At 41.7% G+C, this 19,675-nt stretch overlaps 1 protein-coding gene across 1 annotated transcript in view; it reads right to left on the bottom strand.

The window, feature by feature from the left end:
- PIWIL4 (piwi like RNA-mediated gene silencing 4) overlaps window positions 1-19,675 on the bottom strand; it is a 400,590-nt gene that overhangs the window by 230,177 nt on the left and 150,738 nt on the right. The window contains exons 7-8 of the mRNA XM_073612470.1: window positions 7,015-7,126; window positions 1,196-1,319 (exon numbers count right to left, since the gene is read on the bottom strand). Coding sequence (XP_073468571.1) covers window positions 1,196-1,319; window positions 7,015-7,126 — 236 coding nt within the window. The remainder of the gene's footprint in view (window positions 1-1,195; window positions 1,320-7,014; window positions 7,127-19,675) is intronic.

Below are 19,675 nucleotides of genomic sequence, written 5' to 3'. Positions count from 1 at the left end.
AGGTTCAATATGCCATCTACAGAAAACTCGATAGGATTTCAAATACAAGATCTTCTGAAGTTTCTGCTTCTGCCCCCTTCAAAGACCATTGCTGCTTTAACTTCCTTTAGATCAAACAATGTATTTAAACCATATTAAACCCAAAACTAAAAATGACATATATTTCAACTTACCAATCATCACATGTGGTGACTGAATTTGTTTTCTTTTTTCGTCTTTTTTTTCTTTTCTTTTTACCTGGTGATCTGGCTAGTACCAAACTTTGTGTATTAGAGTGCTCCCCACTCTGAATGGAGGAGAACAGGGGGAACAGCAGACAGTAACATTGCCAGTCCCAGGAGGTAGTATAAGATGTACTAGCAGATTTAAATACATTAACAAGTGGAAGCCAAACTCCAGCTCACACATTAAATTCAGTTACAGCAAACATTTTTTTTTCCTTTTGGGATAGAAGTTTTACATAAATAAATAACAGCTGATCATTGCCTCTTGGGGGATCAGGAAGGATATTTTCCCCCTGCTGGAGCAAATTGGATCATGATTTGCTGGTTTTTTTTTTGCCTTTCTCTGGATCAACTGTGGGTATAGGATTCTGTATATAGGATTGTATCATTTTTTTCCCCTTTAATTGGTTGAACTAGATGGACTTGTGTCTTTTTTCAACCAGGCTAACTATGTAACTATGTAATTGTAAGCACCCGTGCCAGTGTTAAATGGCTTTTGTCAACCCTATAAACTGATACAGTCAAGAGAGCTTGGTCTTTTGAAAAACAACAGACCTAACTACTGGCTGGATCATCAGATGAAAATAAAAGAAAGAAAGCCTAAAAAAAAAAAAAAAAAAAAAAGCAGTCACATCTCAGAACCGATAAGCTGCAATATAATACATGTTTGCTTTTTGGTTACTGCTTTAAGTCTTTTTGATATAGAAAACAGTGTATTTGACCAAAAAAATAATCATTGATTGGTCTAAACCTGAAGACAAAAATTAGCTGCAGCATTGAGGAAACCAAGCACTCCAAAAGAAAGTCCTGAAGTGACAAAAAGGTCAGTATAAGATTAAACTTGTCAACAATCACCCAGCCCAAAATAAGTATACAGTGACCTTGGTATCCACTTAAAAGTTCCCCTTTCTTTTTTACCCTCTGCAGCCTGGAAACAAGAGCAATGCATTGAATCTAATGATGGTTGATACCAGTAAGGTAGCACAGTTCTGGAATCAGGTGCACAGCGCGGGGAGCATCAGTTGCATCCTTCTTAACTCTCATGGTACTGACCAGCATGGGTTGGAATAAATCAGTCAGCTCTATATTGTATTGCTGCAAAGAAAGAAGACAGAGCCCAATACATTCAGATTATTTCATGTATGTATATGATAACATTATACTTCACAGCAGTTTACAGCCCCTGCAAAAAATAAAATTTGTATGGTGTCTTTGCTGTCCTTTCATTTAGAAACTGTTAGTTCCCTGGCTGTTTTAAAGTGGTTGTAAACCCTTACAACACACTTTTTGCTACAGGTAAGCCTATAATAAGGTTTACCTGTAGCTACCCAGGATATCTCCTAAACCTGAACGGTTTAGGAGATACTAGCATACTAGCTCATTATGCCTTTGTATTGCAGGTTTTTGTTTTTTTGTTCTAGGGTTTACAACCACTACCTTCACCCCAGATTCACACATTTATAAATAGACCACCAAGTAATGAATAACTCAATTAAAAGAGAAGTCCAGTCTGAGCTTTTTAGGCCTGGCTTCTCCAATGGGTCACAGGAGTGCAATTTGTTTTGCACTCCCGTGACCCGTTTTCAGCGGAGAGTGGTCTGAAGTCCGCGCTTCGCTGACGTCATTGCTATTAGTCGAGGCACCACGTCATCCCGACTTCCGAAGTCTGGATCCGCCATCTGCCTTGATTGATGGCAGTCTCGGCGAGCCGCTGAGACGGCCGCTCCCCGCTCCTCCACAGCTCAGCGTTACAGTGAGCATGGAGGATCAGAGCAGGAGAGATGCTGACTGACAGTCAACATCTCTCCCGCTCGGGGAGGTGAGAGAACCGAGCCATCGGCGGTGTTTGGTGGCTTGGTTCTCAGTGCAGAGATGCCAGGGGACAGCAGAAGCATCAGTCTGATGCTGCATCCACCCAGGTAAGTATGAATATAAAAAAACAAACAAAAATCCCATACTTTTCTTTTAACCACTTGCCGACTGCCTCACGCCGATATACGTCGGCAAAGTGGCACGTTCCTGCGAATCGCCATACGGTACGTCTCCCCCTTTAGGAGCCGCCTGATGCGCGTGGCCAGCGGGCGTGATCGCCGCAAGCCATCCGCCATTGCAGGAACAAGAGCTAGAACAGGGATTTGTGTGTGTAATCACACAAATCCCTGTTCTGTCAGGGGAGAGGAGACAGATCATTTGTTCCTAGTAGGTAGGAACAATGATCTGTCTCCTCCCCCAGTCCCACCCCCCCACAGCTAGAAACACTAACTAGAAAACACATTTAACTCCTTGATTGCCCCCTAGTGTTAACCCCTTCCCTGCCAGCTACATTTACGCAGTAATCAGTGCATTTTTATAGCTCTGATCGCTGAAAAAATGTCAATGGTCCCAAAAATGTGTCAAAAAGTGTCCAATCTGTCTGCCGCAATGTCGCAGTACCACTAAAAATCGCAGATCACCACCATTACTAGTAAAGAATAAATAAAAATGCCATAAATCTTTTCCATAGTTTGTAGACGCTTTAACTTTTGCGCAAACCAATCAATATACGCTTATTGCCATTTTTTTACCCAAAATATCTAGAATATATATCGGCCTAAACTGATGAAGAAATTTGTTTTTTAAAAACATTTTTGGGGATATTTATTATAGCAAAAAAAAATTTCAAAATTGACGCTTTTTTTTGTTTATAGCGCAAAAAATGAAAACCGCAGAGGTGATCAAATACCACCAAACAAAAGTTCTATTTGTGGGAAAAAAAGGATGTTAATTTTGCTTGGGCACAGCATCGCACGACCGCGCAATTGTCACTTAAATTGACCTGATCATTAAGCAGCCAAATCTTCCGGTCTGTAAGCGGTTCATATATGCAGCTCTACCAGAAAACAAATTCCATTACACTGTCAGTGTGGTGGGAGTGTTTTGTGGAAGTGCTGCATTTATTTCAATTCTATATGTACTTTATATTACGGTGCTATCTGCAGATCCCTACTTTTATTGATTCTTGTTTTTTTTTTACTTTTCATAGTTTAATCTTTTTCACCGAGCACGAACACTATAAGTGTCAAAACAATTTTTATATTTATTCTATTTTCCATTTTTCGTCCCGTGATCCCCTTCAGCCTATTTTAAACAGCAGCTGTTTGAATGTACTCACTTTAGTGTTAGCTGCACATCATAGTTCTGGACTAACTATCTGATAATATACCAATAAAGTCAGACAATGAGTGAGCAGGCAGCTCATAGGGGGTTATTTAGGAAAGGCAACTCCACTTTGTACTGCAAGTGCACTTGGAAGTGCAGTCGCTCTAAATCTAAAGCGGTAGATCTGAAATGAGGGGAAGCTCTGTTGATTTTATCATCCAATCATGTGCAAGCTAAAACGCTGTTTTTTATTTTCCTTGCATGTCCCTCTCAGATCTACAGTGACTTTACTTCCAAGTGCACTTGCAGTGCAAAGTGGATTTGCCTTTAGTAAATAAAACCCATAGTCTCCACCAGAAGCGTATTGGGTGATAAAGCAGGAGCACAATTGGGAGACAGTTGCTACCCTATATCAGGAAATGCCTGAACAAAGAGCTTAATGGTAGGAGCAGCAGGTATTTTTATGAAAGTTGTAGTGTTAAAAAGATTTAAAACAACTTTTGAAATTATATTAACATAATAACCATTTACTGACCGCCCCATAGCAGATTTACTGCTCCAGGGTGGCCAGAATCACCTATACATACACATGATTCTGCACTTCAGGGTAGGGGGTGCGCACAGCGACGGCACACACCTTTTACTGTGATTACTCACAGCAGAAGCCGATCAGCGGGTGCCAGCCAATAGATGTCTGCCGGCAACCGCTGATCGTCGAGGAGAGAGGCTGAACGATGTGTATATGTAAACAAAGCGAGGAAAGAAAATCCATCACATCCCTTAGTAAAAGCAGCACACATAGTACACAAAAACAATGGCTAGGCAAACATTTAACTCTTTGATCGCCCTTGATGTTTAACCCCTTCCCAGCCAGTGTCATTAGTACAGTGCATATTTTTAGCACTGATCACTGAATTAGTGTCACTGGTTCACATAAATTGTCAGTTAGCGTCAGACTGTCCGCTGCAATATGGCAGTCTGGCTATAAGTTGCTGATCGCCGTCATTAGTAAAAAAATATATATAAATTCTAGTATATATCCCATCGTTTGTAGATGCTGTAACTTTTGTGCAAATTAATCAATATAGGCTTATTGGGATTTTTTTACCAAAAATATGTAGCAGAATACATATTGGCCTAAATTTCTGAAGAAATTTTATTTTTATTTTTTGTTTATTGGATGTGTTTTATAACTGAAAGTAAAAAATATATTGTCTTTTTTTTTTTTTTTTTTTTTTTATACAAAAAATAAAAGCTGCAGAGGTGATCAAATACCACCAAAAGAAAGCTCTATTTGTGTGAAAACAATGACATAAATCTCATTTGGGTACGGTATTGCATGACCGCGCAATTGTCAGTTTAAGTAACGCAGTGCCGTATTGCAGAAAATGGCCAGCCATGAAGGGGGGTAAATCTTCCAGAGGTCAAATGGTTAAAGCTTAAATTGTTAGAGAAAGCGATTAGATCTGCTTTAAAAACAGACACAATTTTTTCAGTTCACCAACATCTACAGGCATGACTCCTGTTGGGTATGCAGACCCTTGCCAGCTCAGGTGTTTGTAAATGGTTAAAACAAGTACTTTTATGCAACAGTCGCAGAGACGACTAGATCCGGTGCAAATGACCGTGGCAGGAATCTGCTGATTCCTGCAACTGTTTTTGCCACCTGTGAGCAGCTATCTGTGGCCAATGAGCCCTGTGCAGACAGGCACGGATAACTGGGTCTGCCTCCGACCAGTCACTGAAGTGTACAGAGCTCAGCGGCCGCAACTAGACGTTCACAGGTGACAAAAACTATATAATATACAAAAAAGGAAATGTGCTGACATTGGGAGAAAGGACAGCCTACCATGTTTTCTGGTGACATGATAAAAAGCATAAACACATAAGGGAGTATGGTCATAGCAAAGATACCTTATTTAACCACTTCAATACCCGGCACTTACCTCCCTTCCTGCCCAAGCCAATTTTCAGCTTTCAGCGTTGTCACTTTTTAAATGACAATTGCGCGATCATGCTACACTGTACCCAAACAACATTTTTATCATTTTTTTTACTCCTTTTGGTGGTATTTGATCACCTCTGCGGTTTTTAATTTTTCCTAAACAAATGAAAAAAGACTGAAAATTTTGGGAAAAAAAAAAAAGTTTCAAATCTTTGTTTGTTATAAAATTTTGTTAAAAAGTATGTTTTCTCCTTCACTGATGGGCACTGATAAGCAGCACTGACGGGCACTGATAAGGTGGCACCGATGAGGTGGCACTGATGGGCAATGACGGACAACACTGATGGGCATTCATAGGTGGCACTGGTGGGCACTAAAAGGCTGCACTGATGGGTGGCACTGATAGGCGGCACTGCTGGTTGGCAGGGATAAATTGCACTGATAGGCATCACGGGCAGGCATTTTTTACTGGTGGGCACTGATTGGAAGCTGCCTGGACACTGATTGGCATGTCCCTGGTGGTCTAGGGTGGCTTACCTGGTGGTCCTGTGTGGTGGCCATCTCTGGTGGTCCTGGCGGTATCCTGGTGGTCCTGGGCGGGCATCTGTGGGGGGGGGGGCTGCGCTGATAAACAATCAGCGCAGACCCCCCCCTGTCAGGAGAGAAGCTGATCGGCTCTCCTCTACTCGCATCTGTCAGGCGCGAGTGAAGAAAAGTCGATAAACGGCTCTTCCTGTTTACATCGTGATCAGCCATGATTGGACACGGCTGCTGATCACGTGGCAAAGAGCCTCCGTTAGAGGCTCTTTACCGAGATCGGTGATGCGGTGTGTCAGACTGAAACACCACCGACCGTGGCGCGCCCCCTAGAGAACGCGATCGCGGCTTATCCTGCTGGACGTCATACGACGCCCAGGCAGGATAACTGAACCTCCGCCCGGCCGTCATTCTGCTATAGGTTGGGCAGGAAGTGGTTAATATAGAAGTAAAGGATTTTTTTTTTTTTTTTTTTGAGATTCATACTTACCTTGTTGGATGCAGCATCGGTTCGCCTCTGGAGAACCAAGCAATCGAACACCGCCGTTTGCTCGTTTTTCACAGCTCCGTGAGCAGAGAGGTGCAGACTGTCAGTCACCGCTCTCTGCTCTGCCCCGTCCTCACTCACTAGAACACTGGGCTGTGGAGGGGGCGGAGCGGGCATCTCATGCTTTCAGCAGCTCGCGGAGAGGCTGAGACGGGTGTCAGTCCATGCCCCTGGCAGATCCAAACTATGTGGTCGGGATGACGCCAGTGCCTGGACTGAAATCCATGACGTCAGAGAGCAGACTTCAGCCCGCTCTCTGCTAAAAATGGGTCACAGGAGTGCAAATCAAATTTCACTCCTGTGATCCATAGGAGAAGTACAGCCAAACAAGCTTTGGATATACTTCTCCTTTAAAGTACTCTCTATGCAGATGGTTTCATGGTAGTAATTTCAGATTTATCATGGGATTACAACAGCATCATGGTAGATTTTTTTTTTATTATTTCCTCATAACCTCCTTAGATATGACATGCCGCTGAAGACGATTAGCCACATGTCATATTTTATGAATTCCTCCACATATGACTGATTAGTATGATTAGGAGGACCCCTGCCCACCTCAAACATTTATTATGAATTATGCGTCATGTACACTAAAGCTCCTAAACTTGAGTATTGTGTACCTGTTTATAATAGTCCACATAAGTAATCTCACTGCCGTCCTTCCTTCGGAATGCGTCTGATGGCTTGGTGTTCCAATCAATGTCATCAACCCTATAAGTTTTATTGTTGTACCTAAAGAAAAGTGAATGTCAGTAAAATGATGCAATAGAATTTTAAAATGTCCATACAAGTTCAAAGAATGAATGTACTTTTAAAACATTTTCTGGGTGATTAAAGTAGTATTAAATCCAAAAGCAAACATTTATTATATTGCAGCTTACCAATTCTTAGATGTGAAGCTTGCATTAGTTGCCTTTTTTTGGTTTTCTTATATTTTTAGGTCATGGTCTGGCCAGTAAAGCCGCGTACACACAATCAGATTTTACGATGGGAAATGTGTGATGACAGGCTGCTGGCGGAAAATCCGACCGTTTGTACGCTCCATCAGACAATTGTTGTCGGATTTTCCGCGAACAAATGTTGGATGGCAGGCTTTAAAACTTTCCGGACAAATGTCTGTTGCCAGATTTTCCAAACGTGTGTACATAAGTGCGTCGGACAAAAGTCCAAAGTACAAACACGCATGCTCGGAAGCAAGGACGAGCCAGAAGCGGTCGGTCTTGTAAACTAGTGGTCGTAATGCAGAATTAACATTCAAGACGCGGCAAAATATGAAATCTCCAAATGCTGCGCAAATTCTCTTCTTCTTTAATGGGATAATAATGAAGCTGCTTTGCTGGTGATACTGATAGAGTTATTGAAAACAAATTTTCAAAGGCTTTTTTTTTTATGTGATATCAAGAATATTATTATTATGCTTGTTATTTTATTTATTTATTTATTTTTTTGGTGCAAGTTACCACAACACCATTATCCTGTATTTTTTAAGAACAAAGATACAACTATGTTGGTGTCCCTTGTTAATTTTACATTGTATTTTTTCAAATGTAACTGCCTACTCCCAAACTGTCATTTGAAGTAAAACAAGTATTCTCCACAATTTTTTTATTTGCCAACAGAACTTAACCAAAAAGTGCATTCTATGCATCCAAATATATAGAAAATATACCAAATCAAATCATTATTCAACCAAAAAATAAAATAAAAGCCTCATGCATGTGTCCTGCTTCTTAATATAGGGGGTCAACAATGCCAAGAGTTGGTGAAAGCAGGGGTCCGTCATCCAGAGATAATTTTGAAAATCATCTGGATTATTCTCCTGGAGCTCCCGCAGCAAAGGCATATGAGACATAATTGGTTGCGATTAATAAAGCAACCAATTTTTGGTCCAAGAAATACTCCTCCTCCTGTTCCTGGACTGGACTTGGGTCAAAGCAATAACTCCAAGGCCAATAATAAATAATACGTTATCTCCTCCGATTCCGCAACATGGCTGGTTGACGAGCGGCCGTTCAGAAACAAACTGAAAAGTGCTAAATGAAAAGCACGAATCAACGCTCAAACTTCTACTAACACGACATTGCAGAAGGAGCCCAAGGGGTGGCGCCTGACAATTGAACTTCCTCTTTTTCGGCTCGTAGTACGTCACTACGTTTGTGTTTGTTGGCCAACAATTGTGTACCGTTTGTATGCAGGACAAAATCCAGGCACACACCTTCGGACAAAAATCAGAGGTTTTGTCTGCGGAAAATCCGATCGTGTGTATGAGGCTTTAGTCTGTTTTTCAAAAACCCAAACTCTCCAGCAGAATTGATCATTTTACATGGATGAGATTAACCACTTAACACTAGCAGGGGTGATTAAAATGATCAGCTTTTAATTATTCACATAAAACCTTTATCCCAAATAATTAAAATAACTGTTTGCTATAACTGCTTATAAAGTCTTCAATTTGTTAGTGGCTCTAAATCTGCTAATACAATTAACACTACCCTCCCCCAGACTCACAATGCAGCTGTCTGCTGTGCCTCCTGTGGCCATTCCTCCAGAGCTGTGTCTCACTAAAAATGTGTTACTGACCAGATCTCCAGGTGAAAACAGAAGGAAAATATGCCAAAGAAAAGAAAACGAATGCAGCCACCACATCCAATGATTGGTAAGCAGCAATATATAAAATGTTTTGGTTTTGGGTTTAATTCCACTTTAACAAAGCAAATTACGTAATTCTTTGTGTATATTATAGGCATATTATTGCCAAAATAATCAACCACTTGCACCAATGTTCTAATTTAAAAACAGTTCCAAATGTTACACCATTACCAGATTGGTATAAATACTGTAGTAAAGAGGAGCGGATGGATATGATCCTCACTGTAGAATGGGGAGCAAAGGGGGGTATGTATGGATGGTCAGAAAAGTGCAGAAATGCGGGAAGGAAAGGCGAAAATTTAGAACCATTCCAGCAAAAAAATCTCAGATTTGTAGCAAATATTTTGTGCACACAGGCATGAGTAGGCTTGAATATGGAACACCACCACTAATGACAAAACTGTTATGTGTCACTTATTATTTTATCCCAGGTAGCATTAAGTAGGCATATAGAAGCTGACACATTTTTTAGCATGCACTATTCTTTGTTAATACTTCCATTGTGTCTCACAACATATGCAGGGTCAGCAAGAAACTTTGTTAAGGTAACCTATTTCCTCTGCATTTCCATTGCTTTAGCTTTGAAAGCTGCCATCACAGTTCAGGGCCAGTACAATTATTATTGTCTTCAACCTGTCAGAAACTTTCAATGGTGTTAAAACCAGTCTTGCTCACACTTGGCATTAGGCATGCTTCTTAGCCTGATACCCACAGACCAAAAATCGGCTGATTCAGCAGGAACTGTCTTAACTTTTGGTTTTTGTGTAAAGCTGTCCATTCAAGTGATGCGGGCTAGTAACAATTGCAATGCCATTCACTTCAATGTTAACCTGATGCATCCTCTACCATGCTTCTTCCAGGTGCCGAGCTGCACCTGTCTTCTTTGGCTGGTACTGGATGCTGTCACTGCTGTGCATGCACCGCACTTCACCCCACACACAGAATAAGTGCATGATTGTATGTTCTAAAGAAGGAAGGCTTATTTTATTGCAGAAGGGAACTTGCATGCCTCTTCTACAATAAAGAGACTGCCTGCTCCAGTGTCTTTCTACTTTACTAGGATGTGAAAAATATTTCAACACTCTGTCACTCCCTCAATATTCCCAGCATTTCAGGAGTGAAAACCAATTGACGGCAGCACAATGGCACTCCTGCATGAATCGCTGTAGCTGTATGGCGGGTGCTTTAAGGAGTATGGGGCGCGCGTGCCTGCGGTGTGACGTAGGAGCTTGTGCACCCCGATGGCCGCTGGCTGCTCGCGACTGCTCCTGAGAAGGAGAGAACGGAGATCTGTCAATGTAAACAGACAGATATCCATTCTGTCAGGGGTGAGGAGAGCGATCTGTTGTTCCTAATGCTTAGGAACAATGATCAGTCTCCTCTCCCAGGCAGTCCCATCCCCCCACAGTTAGAATCACTCCCTAGGTAACACATTTAACCCCTTGATCACCCCCTAGTGTTAACCCCTTCCCTGCCAATGACATTTATACAGTAATCAGTGGCTATTTATGGCACGATCGCTGTATATATATCACTGGTCCCAAAATAAGTGTCAAAAGTGTCTGATCTGTCCGCCGTAATGTCGCAGTCCTAATAAAAATCGCAGATCGCCGCCATTATTAGTAAAAAAAAAATGTAAATGCCATAAATCTATCTCCTATTTTGTAGACGCTATAACTTTTGCGCAAACCAATCAATATACGCTTATTGCGATTTTTTTTAATCAAAAATATGTAGAATACATATCGGCCTAAACTGATGAAGAAATGTGTTTTTTTTTTATACATATTTTTTTGGGGATATTTATTATAGCAAAAAATATAGCTTTTTTTTCAAAATTGTCAACCTTTTTTTGTTTATAGCTCAAAAAATAAAAATCACAGAGGTGATCAAATACCACCAAAAGAAAGCTCTATTTGTGGGAAAAAAAGGACGTCAATTTTGTTTGGGTACAGCGTCGCACGACCACGCAATTGTCAGTTTAAGCAACGCAGTGCCATATCGTAAGAACATGGCCTGTCAGGAAAGGGGTAAATTCTTCTGGCTCTGAAATGGTTAATATTAACTGGGTCCCCCTGACTGCATAGGCTATTTTCTGGAAAGGGCAAGTTTAGCCTTGAAAATTGTTTTCTATACATTTAGGGGGCTCTTAGATTTCAAGAGAAAAAGTCACTAGTGTTGGGAATAGAGTATAAAGTCATTTTTATTTTTCCTTGATTGTTGCTTTTTATACATTTTATATTGTTGGTTATCCTTGTTTATACATCCACATTGCAGAGGTTAAAGGCGGCAAGTGTGACAAGGGATCAGTGAGAGGGGCAACAAGTGCATCCAGACCCTGATTCACATTTAGGTTAAATAAAGAAGGTGAGCGTATTTGATGCATATGGGGTGGATGTATGTATCACCTAGAGTTTGGAGGAACTTTTTTTTGATAATAATTTTATGTTTATGTGATTGCGCTGCATTTTATCTTTTTTGATTATAATTATTTTATGTTTATTTATGTGATTGCGCTGCATTTTATGTATTGGAGAAGGGATCATTGATCGCTGCGACTGGGACAAGGAGCTGAATGCAGGGTTACATCTGCATAGCATCTGTGAGAACATCACTTATTTCTGACCCGTCACCTTCGTCTTCTTCTTTAGGGGTAAGAGCCTCATTTTGCCCACAGTCATATTTTGCAGGGCAAACTGTGCTGGCGGTCCTCCCTACTTAACTAAGGGATTTAGGAGCTCCCCATCATCCTTCACCTCCCACCACACCGCCTGCACAAGGGGGGTTAAGAGGCCTGTGAAACCCAGAGGGGAAGCAGATACACCGCTGAGAGGAGTGTAAGACTATGCCAGAACACCTTTGTAACAAGTCACTACAGTAGACAAGCGACTGTACAAGGCTGAAGGTAAAAGTTTGTTGGATTGTGTGTATACTGCAGGATGAATTACAGCGGCGGGGGTGTTTTTGGGAAGCAGAAAAAACAAAATAACTCAAAAACGTGTTAACTCAAAACGTGTAAGCCGCTGACACTGCACATAGAAATTTTGCTGGAAACCATAAGATATATAAAGTAGGTGCAGCGCTATAAATTATTCAAAAGTGAAGTGACAAAATGTGAATATCAACAAAAGAATGATAAATGTCCATTATTAGTAAATCAAACAGTCCATCTTGATTGTGAAACAATAATAATCACCACGTGGATATATAGTGAAAACAGTAATCAAAATAGTCCCCAAAGCGATGAAGGCGTACCATGGATATTAGACCTGAAAATAGCTGATGCTATATAGGTCTGAACAGGCCTTTTATGTCCAATGGCAAAGGTGTAGATCAGAAGGAAATATAAAGATATAAACCACCTTGGAGGCCTTCTCTGGGGTTTAATGTGAAGAAATGAAGATTGTGCAGATACCACCACCCATATGAATGGAGGCTTACCGAAAGGTTGGGACCCAAAACAGCGTATGCTGTATGAGTCAAACAGGTTTAAAAATTGCCCCCTGGCAATGATGAGGAGATCCCAATGGTACACTGGAGAAGAAATCCTAGGGGTGCCTCACCGGGGTGCCTTCTCCATGTAGAGGTTACAGACGTCCTTGGACAAACCCCACATAGGAAAGAAAGGGGCCATATAGTGTAATTCCGTAAAAATGGGAATTTTATTAAAAAAGAAACACACTTACATTTAAGAAGAAATCAAGTGCTTGCAAGTAATAAAAAATGGCAGCAGTGGAGTCCTCCCGACACGTTTCACCTCATAGGACCTCATAGGACTCATAGGACTTCTTCTGGGGTGTTTTTGGGAAGCACCTGATTAGAGCCGCGGGCACCATGCTGTGTGTTAGCAAAGCAAAGGAATTCACTTTGCTAACACTGAACCGCCTCTCAGCCAATCAGGTGCTCGGGTCTGTTACCAATCACCTGATTGTCTGAAGCGTCAGGCGCTGTGAATGGACGCCTGATAGAGAGGACGGAAGAAGATATCGACGAGCGTGCAGGACACCGCCGCTGACCCGCCGCGAGACAGGCAAGTGCCGGGCGATGCACACTGGCAGCATCTGATAGGGCACCGTAGCGGCAATTGATGGGCACACTGGCAGCATTTGATGGGCACACTGGCAGCATTTGATGGGGCACAGTTGTGGCAATTGATGGGCACACATACAGCATTTGATGGGACACAATAGCTGCAATTGATGGGCACACTGGCAGCAATTGATGGGCACAGTAGCTGCGTATGATGGGCACAGTGGCTGCAATTGATGTTTTATTTTTTTTCAGTTTGTTTGCGGGGATAACTACATCCAGGGTCTCCCATGTTTAACATATCAGGTTAAAGATGTCCAGTTGAAGGGCTCACTCCCCCTGGTCAAAGCTGTGGCGGCTGAGGTAAAACAACTGCCAGTTGTCCACTCCTAGGAAGTGGACAGCAGAGATCCCTGGACAGTGAGTCTTTGTCCATGAAATGATCTGCATGTTTCCTTCAAGTCTGTGTGGGTGCCCCCTTTGTGGTTTGATGTAGGCCACAACTTTGGCATTGTTTGACTACACCCTGATTAGTGTCCTTTGTAGAAGGGGGATCCAGTCTTGCAGAGTGTTCTTTTTTGCTCTGACTACAGGAAGTTGATGCTTAGCTACCACCAATGACTATGTTCCCTGAACTGCAGGGAAATGGAACACTCCTGGGAACCTTATAAGAGCTGTAGGCGGAAGTGGCAGTAATGTGTGCGACCTTTAATGTGATGTAACAGCTGGTCAGCCACATGAGACTAAGCTTGAGTTTTAGTGCCACGTTTGAAAATTTTACATTGTAAAGTAAATACATTCCAAACCTAGTCAAGGGTTTTACAGTACCGGTCAGACATACAGTGACCCTGTCTTACCTGTCTATGACGTTGGTCCCAATATGGGTGTAGGCTTCACCCTTTATGTTGGATAAACTCCTGGAGGGGTCTTCAGGGACTGGTTTCATAGGAATGGACCATGACCCTGGACCTGCGTAGCACCTTGCAACTAACTGTGCGAACTGCACAATGTGCTGAGGTGAGCGCCCATGCAGGAACCAATGCCTCCCAGGGTTTTACTAAGTGTGTAACCAATCCGGATGCACTGCTTCTATTGTTGTATTAGAAGACGATGAAGCGTTGAAGAATCCCAAGATAGCATAATAAGGTAGTAAAGATAAGAGTAATTTCTCCACAAGGGGAAAGGTACATCAACCTAAGACACTACCAAAAAACTGACGGACTCATAGTGAAGTAGGGTTATAGGGGGGACACCCAGGTAGTGCGTCCACAAAAGCTTGCCAGCGTTCAGTAACTAGAAGCTACAAGCCTATAAACCAGGGTCTATGAATACTCAGCCTGTGTCCTCTATTGTATGATGAAGACAATATTACAATATATATTAATAGATAATATAGTCTGCGAGATGAGCACTTATTTTTTCAACATCTTTAATCCCATCTGTTCTCCTCCAAACCAGACTTTAAAAGAGGAAAACATTTTGGCTACATGGTATAGATGTGAGTTGGCAGATAACAACAGATCTTTTTTGTAGGAAACATTAGATCTTTCAGTGTAGTGGAAAAAAAAACTGGTCCAGAGACCAGAATTGCCTAGTGCTATTCATTCATCAACGCTGAAAACTTGCTGTCAAAGGTTGCCTTCATATAAAAAAAAGGAAGGAGGGTTTTCTAGTCCCTTCAGCTGTGCCATCACCTATCTGAGGCACTAGGAAATGTTTGTTTCTATTTCGCCAAAGCTTTATATCACCTATTATAGTTGAACTTATGCAAAATAGTGCAAAGTAAGCAAAACAGTTTCAGACTAAATAAATAAATAAATAAGCAGCCCAAAACTTTTCTAAAAAAACTGCATTTGTTTTAATACTCACCTACAATCTGGCACAGCTATATCACCAGCAGAAAGTCCTCTCCCCTAGATGTTACCAGTTTGCCAGGTTGGATGACAGCCAGCATCACCACTTCCTACAGATCCGGCTATATTGTGCAGTGTGCCACCATGTGGACTTAAGATAAGAGTACTACTGTACTATTATTATTATACAGCTGGGGGCAGAGTTGTGGATGGCTTTGTAAGTTATTGTTAGTATTTTGAATTTAATTAGTTGGGTGCGCAGAAGCCAATGGAGGGAATGGCAGAGAGGGGTAGTAGACACTAAGCGGTTTGTAAGGTGGATGAGTCGGGCAACAGCGTTCATAACAGACTGAAGGGGGGATAGCCTATTTAACCACTTGCTGACAGCCTTCTGCATATATACTGAGGCAAGGCAGCTCGGCTGTGCAAGCCGACGTACCTGTATGACGATCCGTGCATGTGGTATTGTAAGCGTGGCGGATTCAATGTCTGCCAACCACCCACGATCGCGGTACAGTGGCAAAGCGGGGATCTGATGAATGTGAGTCAAGCTCACTATTTGCATCTATAAATGGCTAGAGAATTAACACTACACCATTGCCTAACAGTATATAGAGTTACATCTGTGAATGGCTGGAGTATAAACACTAAGTGCTGCCTGACCAAGGTATACTAGTCAGATATTGGTCATAAGATTTAAAAATCATTGATGAAACAATTTAAATCAAGTTCAATACTTAACCCTCTCTAACTCTATATACTGTTAGGCAATAGTGTAGTGTTAATTCTCTAGCCATTTATAGATGCAAATAGTGAGCTTGACTCACATTCATTTAGTAGGGGTTTTGTTTTTTGGGCAAATTTCTGATCAGGACATCCCTGCCAGGAAATATTGTATTAATTATCCTCCAGCCAATCACAGGTGTAATTGTATGTACAGTAAAATAGAATTCCATCCAGTTATAGGGGTTTTTATATTGTTTTTAGCTATTTTACATATTGTGTGATATAGCGAACCTATGTATTTTAATGAAATTTCTCTGGAATATTAACTTGTATTTAATCTACTGTTATTAGATTCAATTTAGTTATGGGGGTACAACGATTGATTAATGTGTCAGTGGTTGACTTGTATATTCAATGTGGTGGTCTGTCTATTAGGATTAGGAGTGCACAGGTCGGCGATTGTGATTGGTGCATTGAGGTTAGGGGACACGGGATGCGCGCATGTGCCATAGGAATACTTCCGCCAGTAATTGGTAGTGGAGCTATTTAGAGGAGGGTTGCCGTGCCGTATAGCGAATCCCGTGAAGAAGTCGATGTGACGAAACATGTCGGGGCGTGGCTACATGGCAACCTAGTCTAACGTGAAATGTGTGACACGGTGAAGCTGCGCGTTGTTCTAACGAGACGGGGTTAGTCTGCTGGCTGGCTACACGAGTGGAGGGTGAGATTTCAACTGCATCCCGGGTCCGCCGTGACCTCAGTACACCACTTTACGCTCAGCTTTAGGATTTACCCAGATATGCCTGATTTTAATTGGAATCATGTGAGTGCAACAGTTGAAGAGTGTGTGCATATGTTTTAATAAAGTTTGTTACGTTATCACACTATCGGAGGCACTTTTATCATTTCATTTCATGTCAAGTTGGAGACGTATCTGTTTTGAAATACTGCTGGATGTCGAGGAGTCTCACTCAGCCTGATTAACCCTGGAGGGGTGTTAATACAGCTTTTGTGCCGAGCATGAGAGTGCAAGGCATATTCTTGTGGTGAGTGCGGTTCCAATGGATTGATTCACAGTCACAATTGGTGTGGTGGAAGGCAAAGCTTAAGTGTTTAAGAAGAGCACCTAATGAATTCCGTGTGCAATATTTAAAATTCACTATTGCACGGACTTTGCGATTTTCTCTTATGCATATAATTTTTGCATTTATCACTGTTTAGTTTGGCTATATTTGTTATCACTATATATTTTTTTGTCATTTAGAATCATATTTGATGATCACACTTGTGTGCTATTATAGCAGTGTATTAGATTGGAAATCACTTTATTGAGGTGAATTTAGCGCCAATATTTTTTCATTAAAATAATTTTTCATAAACTGATAAATACATTTGTTTATTTATAATTTTTTTTTTGGATATGTATTAAAGCATAAAGTAAAAAATATGTTTGTTGAGGTGATCAAATACCACCAAAAGAAAGCTCTATTTGTGGGAAAAAAAAGGACATCAATTTTGTTTGGGTACAGTGTCACACGACCACACAATTGTCAGTTAAAGTAGAGCAGTGCCATAAAATGGCCTGGTCATTAAGGGGGTAAATCCTTCCGGGGAGGGAGTTGCAGTATTCGAGATAACCAGGGAGTGAATTAGAAGCTTTGTGGTGACATTGGTTAGGAAGGGGTGTATCTTGGAGATGTTGCAGACGTTGAGGCGGGAAGTTTTGGACAGTGATTGGATGTGGGGCCAAAAGGATAGTTCAGAGTCCAGGATTACACCTAGGACCTCGGCATGGGGGAAAACGTTGATAGTTTAGCCATTGATTTTGACCCATAAAATTAAGGGGAAGGGGCACGTGGAGGAGGAAATATTATGAGCTTAGTTTTGGATAGATTGAGTTTAAGGAAGTGGTGTGACATCCAGGCTGATATGTCTGTTAGTAAATTGGTGATGCGTGAGGAGACTGATGGAGTGAGCTGAGGATTAGAGAAATAGATTTGGGTGTCATTGGCATAGAAATAGATTGAGAATAGGAGAAGTCCAAGAACAGAACCTTGGGGGACCCCCACAGAGAAAGGAAGAGAGGAGGAGGTGGAGGAAGTAGAGTTGTAAGTGACACTGAAGGTGCGGTGGGATAAGTAGGATGAGAACCAGTGAAGAGTACAGCAACGGAGACCAAAGGAGCCAAAGGAGGAGTTTTTTTTAAAGGAGGAGGGGGTGGTCCACTGTGTCGAAGGCAGCAGAGAGGTCCAGGAGAAGTAGTACAGAATAGTGTCCGTCCGTTTTAGTAGGTCGTTTGCTCTCACATGTCATCTAAGGGCTCATTCACATCATATGTGTATAGCCAGGAGCTGGCTATTATGCCTGCCATTCAGGAACAGTGTACAGCGTTATTGATGTGGGGTTGTCTCCCTCTAGTGTTGGCTTGGACTCCATGTGATTTCCTTTTAGACAGAACTTAGAGCAGAGCAGAGCAAAGCATTGTGGGATCTGTAGTTCCGAATGCTGAAGTTTTAATTCCAGCAGGACTAGCCTGAACTACCATTACCAGATTGCTGAGAAGAGAACAGAATGCTGGAAGAGGGTATAAAAAGGAGGGTTGCGGCATAGATCGCTCTCTTGGGACGCCAGCTTGGATCTGCCAGCAGTAGCTGTGTCAGTGGGAGCTGCTGCCAAGTTGTGGCCTGCACAGCGGGGAGTCGTATAGCTGCATCCAAAGGGACCTCTGTGGACATCATCATTTCTCACTTAGAGAGGACTGGAGACTGTTCCAGATCCTCCAGCAACGCCTGCACTTCAGATCCGGGTAGGCAGCGGCATGGCGCGACAGGGTCAGATGCCATTCCCAAAGCCAGGATTCAGAGGGAGTTCATGAAAGTCTTCCTCATCACCTGCATCGTTGTCAGCAGCTTCTGTGACCAGTGAGCTGAGCGGGCATTTGCCCATTTAGATTCTATTAAGACACTGCATATAGACATCCCTTATTCAACTCAGCTTTCAACTTGTGGTGCCACTGGAAGTTAGTTCACATACTCTAATGAACACTGTATGCAGACATCTGTATCCTGTTCACATCTTCACCACAAACAATCTTATTAGATACAATAATATTCCAGCCATATAGGAAAAGTGTTAAGTAAAATAAAGATACATCACAGATCAGCCAAATTTGCTATACCCTATCATTAAGGATTACCTTATTCTTAACCATTCTTTACCCTAGCTGAAGATTTGTCGGATTCCAAGGAGTAACACTTTAACCCTTTTATCCTCTTTTCATTCCCTCAAGTGACTGAAGTTGTTTTAGCACAAAGGGTCTGCTCTCACTTTCTCTGGAACTCTATTTAAAGGAGCCAGACAATTTAAACACAATAATGTGCACAATGTTTGTCATGTTGTACTGATGTTAATTGGCCTGTGGGTTGAGGAAACAGGGGGGCGTGAACCTGACATAGTAAATCAAGTGTCAGCTCCCTACCCTTCTGCTGACCTGTTCACATAGGTTACTGTGACAGAAACAGAGTTTGGCGCAATTTGTGTCATTTTGTATACTTTGCATTTCTCCTTACTACCAAAAGGTTACCAATTGCAAATAGTGTTTATAAACCGTACTATATTGTTCAGATAAAAATACCTTTATGATTTACAGTGTTATGTTTTACACTTGTATGTGTCCCTTTTACCACAGTAACCAACCTAGGCAGGCTATACATGGTCGAATTTCGAAAGGATTTTCTTTTTAAAATCAGAAAATTAGTGCGTTTTGTGATCTGATGGTGCCACCATTGATTTCGAAATTTGGTCGACCTAGCCTTCAATTTCACCTCATGTTACAACAGAAAATAATTGTCGTGGCTGGGAATCTTCTTTTCTTTCCGGGAATTTTCTATTCCTGCACATGCGCATTTCTTTTTCAATTTCTAGCACGATTCTCCCATCAATGATTAGAAAATCGGTCGCTTTTTAAAAAATTTCCAACATGTCCGATTACTTAAATTCAATGGCCGCATGAAAATCAGCTGTT

This window comes from Aquarana catesbeiana, linkage group LG02 (assembly GCF_042186555.1).
Source record: "Aquarana catesbeiana isolate 2022-GZ linkage group LG02, ASM4218655v1, whole genome shotgun sequence".
NCBI lineage: Eukaryota > Metazoa > Chordata > Amphibia > Anura > Ranidae > Aquarana > Aquarana catesbeiana.
This window is presented reverse-complemented; position numbering and strand designations above follow the sequence as displayed.